The following is a 4156-nucleotide window of genomic DNA, read 5'->3' on the forward strand; positions in this document are numbered from 1 at the left end:
CATCCATCCATCCATCCATCCATCCATCCATCCATCCATCCATCCATCCATTATCTTTACTCCCTTCTTCCTTTTTGGGTCACTGGTGTCCATATCCAGCAGTAATTCACAAATGAATGAATGAAGGAAGGAAAGAAGGAAGGAAGAAAGAAAAAGAGGGAAGGAAGGAAAAGAGGAAAGGAAGGATCGAAAGAAGGAAGGAAAAGAAGAAAGGAAAAGAGGAAAGGAAGGAAAATAGGGAAGGGAGGGAGGAAGGAAAAGTTGGAAGGAAGGAAGAAAGGAAAAGATGGAAGGAAGGAAGGAAAAGAGAAACAAAAGGAAGGAAGGAGAAGAAGAAAGGAAGGAAAGAAGGAAAAGAGGAAAGGAAGGAAGAAAGGAAAAGAGGACAGGAATGAAGCAAAAGAGGAAAGGAAGGAAGGAATGAAAAGAAAGGCATGCACTTTTTGACCCCTTTTCTCAGTTAACTGTCCTCTGAACCACGACGGGTGACAAACTGAGTTGATTTATGCAAAAACTTGAAAAATGCTAAAAGAAAATGGAAGAAAAAGGGATTTGTTGTTTTGTGATTCTGAGTCTAACAAAGCATTAATGTACCTTCGTCTCTAGGTGATACAGATAGCCCAGAAGTTCACCAACCTTCATGAAACTCTGGTGGCTCCAAGGGTTCTTGAACTGGCAGGTGAGGTTCTTGATACTGGAGACCCAATCATAAGGCCCCTGTGGTGGCTCGCCAATGACGACGAGGCGGCTTTTAAGATCGACTCCCAGTTTCTTATTGGGGATGACCTGATGGTGGCTCCGGTGCTGGAACCTGGAAAGCAAGAGAGAGACATCTACTTCCCCGCAGGACGATGGAAGAGCTACAAGGGAGAATATTTTGATAAAGGCCCCATGCACGTCACTGACTACCCCGTAGACTTGGATGAGATCGCTTTCTTTATATGGGTTTAAATATTAAAGACAAAAAATAAACGCGAACACTCGGGTTTATATTGCGCGCATAATTTTTATCTTTAACATAAAAGGCTGTTTATGACGAGAATGTTTGCTTTAGGTGTGATTTTTGTAAATATTGAGATTTTGTCCTACAAGCTGCTCTTTATTTAAACTTCTGCCTAAAGATGTAGATGTTCTGTTTTCTTAGCATCCTAAAGCTGAACCTCATCCTCATGTGCCTTCCCCAGCTAATAATTAAAACTATCCCAGAATGAGCCATCAAATGTTCCTTAAAGACTGAGTTCTGGGCGTCGATGGTTGTGCATTTTAAGGGAAACTTTGAGCAATAAGAGGAATGAACATTGTAGTGGATGCACCATAACTCATAATCGGACTTGCACCTGAGAACTTTTGCATGAATTATTCATCATGTTAACTGTCTGGGTCAACATGCATTAACCAGCATTGCAGATTGCTGCACTTTAATAGCAGTTGATGAATGTGAATAAACTTGATTTTTGGTACTTGTAATGATCAACAAACTGAATATTTTCATGTCAGCGATGCCTGACCTGCCTTGCCATTCTGTCTTTTAGTTTAAAAAAAAATGCACAACTTAGATTTACTGCTCAGGGTATCTTTGATGTAAGAAATATTTTTTATGCACAGATAAAAAAAAAAAGATATTTTAGCCATTTCTCTCAATGATGACATTTTTTAGTGTGTTGTCCACATTCGCCTTGTGACTTTATTTGCCTTATTACCCAAAACCCCTGTAGACAATAAAAAATCGATATATGCTTTAAGCTGTGACTTTACAAAGTGCATGAATTGATCTACCTTTACAGTGATTGCTAGCATGAGTCGAAAGCACAAATTATCTATGAATAGACAACATTAGAGTAATTGCAGATTATTTTTTCTTTCTTTTTGTAAATGGTTGTGTTGCTTTCTTGCTGTTATGATGGGAATTTCAGTTATTGTAATAAAACATGGCTGTGGAATGTAAAGTTTCTGACTTGCAAAGATTAGCATCATGTAAATGGACCTTTGCAAACACTGAATCAGTTCATGCAGTGTTGAATATATTTGTTGTAAATAATCCAGGTATTTGAAATGTACCTCGACAGGCTTTTAACTGTTAACGGGATTTTGTTTCTTTATGTATTGGTGTGGTGCTGTGAAGTAACAATTGGTTTTTAAACGTTAAGTGCCAAAGAAAATTAAACAAATGGTTATTTTTTTTTTCTTTCTTACACAGTGTTGCAGAGCTTTGCATCCCCACATTGGTTCTGGGTGGATTATTTAAAGGCTATGTTTGTATTTCAGATTAAATGAACAATGAGGCTGTTTTCAGTGTGAGACCAGTATACCCTGTTAGTGTATATTACACATAAAATATTCTCTTGACAAGTTGAAATAAACAAAGTTCATTAAGCTTTATGCCTAATGTAGAACACGCCAAATCCTTTCTGGTTGTATGTTTGAAGTATTGAAAATGCATGATGACTTTTGATGCAGTAATATTAAAAACAATAAAGGAACTAAATACAGTACATGTCCTAATCAGAATCACTTGTGTACAGTATCATTTGTTTGCTTTTGGGTCTAATTAATATATTATTTCATCACAGATTTTTCATTCGAGTTGATCTTGCAGCTCTCGATGATGTGAAATACATCATCCATCTTGTGCTGCTTTTCCGTAGTCTGCTTGCGGAGGCTACAGGCCAGGAGAGAAACCCAGACATCACTCCAACGCGTTCTGGGGGACTCAGAGGAGTCCCCAGGCCAGAGAAGATGAGGGAAGTGTCCAGGAGGCAGCATAATCAGATGCCCGAACCACCTCAACTGACTCCTTTTGATGCAGAAGAGCAGCGGCTCTACTCCGAGCTCCCTCCAGATGATGGAGCTCCTTATCCTATCTTTAAGGCTGAGCCCAGCCACCCTACAAAAGCTCATTTTGGCTGCTTGTATCCAGGATCTCATCCTTTCGGTCATGATCCAAACCTCATGACCATAGGCGATGGGCGGAATTTAGACAGACCAGTAAATCCTGAGCTTTGGCTTTCGACTCACCTCTTTCTTCACCACGACTGACTGAAGCACAACACCTTCATTACTGAGGCTGAGGCCCCAAATCTGTCAATCCCACTCCATCCTACTATCATTTGTGAACAAAGCGTCCAGATAATTGAACTCCTCCATCTGAGGCAAAGTCTCCCTCCTGACCTGGAGGGGCATTCCACCCATTTTCAGTGAGAACCATGGCCTCAGACTTAGAGGAACTGAGTCTCATTCCAGCTGCTTCACACTCGGCTGCAAACTGCATCCATGTGGTCCATGTCCACCGTGCTACTGTTAATAGCTTGTAGATTTAATTTAAATATTGTGATGTTTGGGTGGCAGCTGCTGCTTCTCAGTGAGAAAGTCGCAAGTTCAAATCCCGGCTGGGGGCCATTCTGGGTGGACTTTGCATGTTCACTCTGTATGTGGGTTATCCCCCAGTACTCCAGTTTCCTCACACAGACCAAAAACATGCATGTTAGGCTGAATGGTAACTAAATTGTCCTAGGAGAGCGTGAGAGAGTGAATGGATGTTTGTCTCATTTGTCTCTATGTGGCCCTGTGATGGACTTGCGACATGTCCAGGGTGTCCCCCGCCTCTCGCACAGTGACTGCTGGATATGAGCACCAGTGACCTCTGCGACCTGAAAAGGAAGAAGTGCGTGAAAGATAATGGATGGATGGATGTCCCATAAGGGCATGTGGTAAACAAAAACATGAATTGTACTCCACAAAATAGAAGGCCCCACACTATTTAAAATATTTTGCATGGGCAACCATAGTTAAGATAACAATAAAAAAAAAAACCACCCTGCTTGATGAGATTAAAAAGGCTGGCTTTGAGTCTGTCTAGATATATGTCAGCACTAGATTCCAGATAGAAAATTTGTCCCTAGAACCTCTTAGTGTATGCCTAATCTTTTCTAGTTGTATAAACTGCATCAGATCTCCTAGCCATAGACCGGCTTGAGGGGGGTCTTTGGATTCCCAATGTAATAATATCCTTCTGCTTGCAAGCAAAGTAGTGAACGCAATGATGTGTGTATGACTTCCTAATTGTGAGGTAATTCCTATCACAGACACCAAATATAGCCATTGCTGCATTGGGTTGTATACTGCATTAATATTTAACCATTCTGACAAGGTTTTATCA

General features: G+C 40.6%; 1 protein-coding gene across 1 annotated transcript in view; it reads left to right on the forward strand.

Moving 5' to 3' along the window:
- Positions 1-1021, forward strand: part of LOC119413258 (myogenesis-regulating glycosidase) — a 6825-nt gene extending 5804 nt beyond the window's left edge. Inside the window, exon 5 of the mRNA XM_037680293.1 lies at positions 607-1021. Within this exon, the coding sequence (XP_037536221.1) occupies positions 607-951 (345 nt within the window). The 3' untranslated portion in view covers positions 952-1021. The remainder of the gene's footprint in view (positions 1-606) is intronic.
- Positions 1022-4156: the final 3135 nt, after the last annotated feature.

This window comes from Nematolebias whitei, chromosome 8 (genome assembly GCF_014905685.2).
Source record: "Nematolebias whitei isolate Nwh7 chromosome 8, NemWhi1, whole genome shotgun sequence".
Classification (NCBI taxonomy): domain Eukaryota; kingdom Metazoa; phylum Chordata; class Actinopteri; order Cyprinodontiformes; family Rivulidae; genus Nematolebias; species Nematolebias whitei.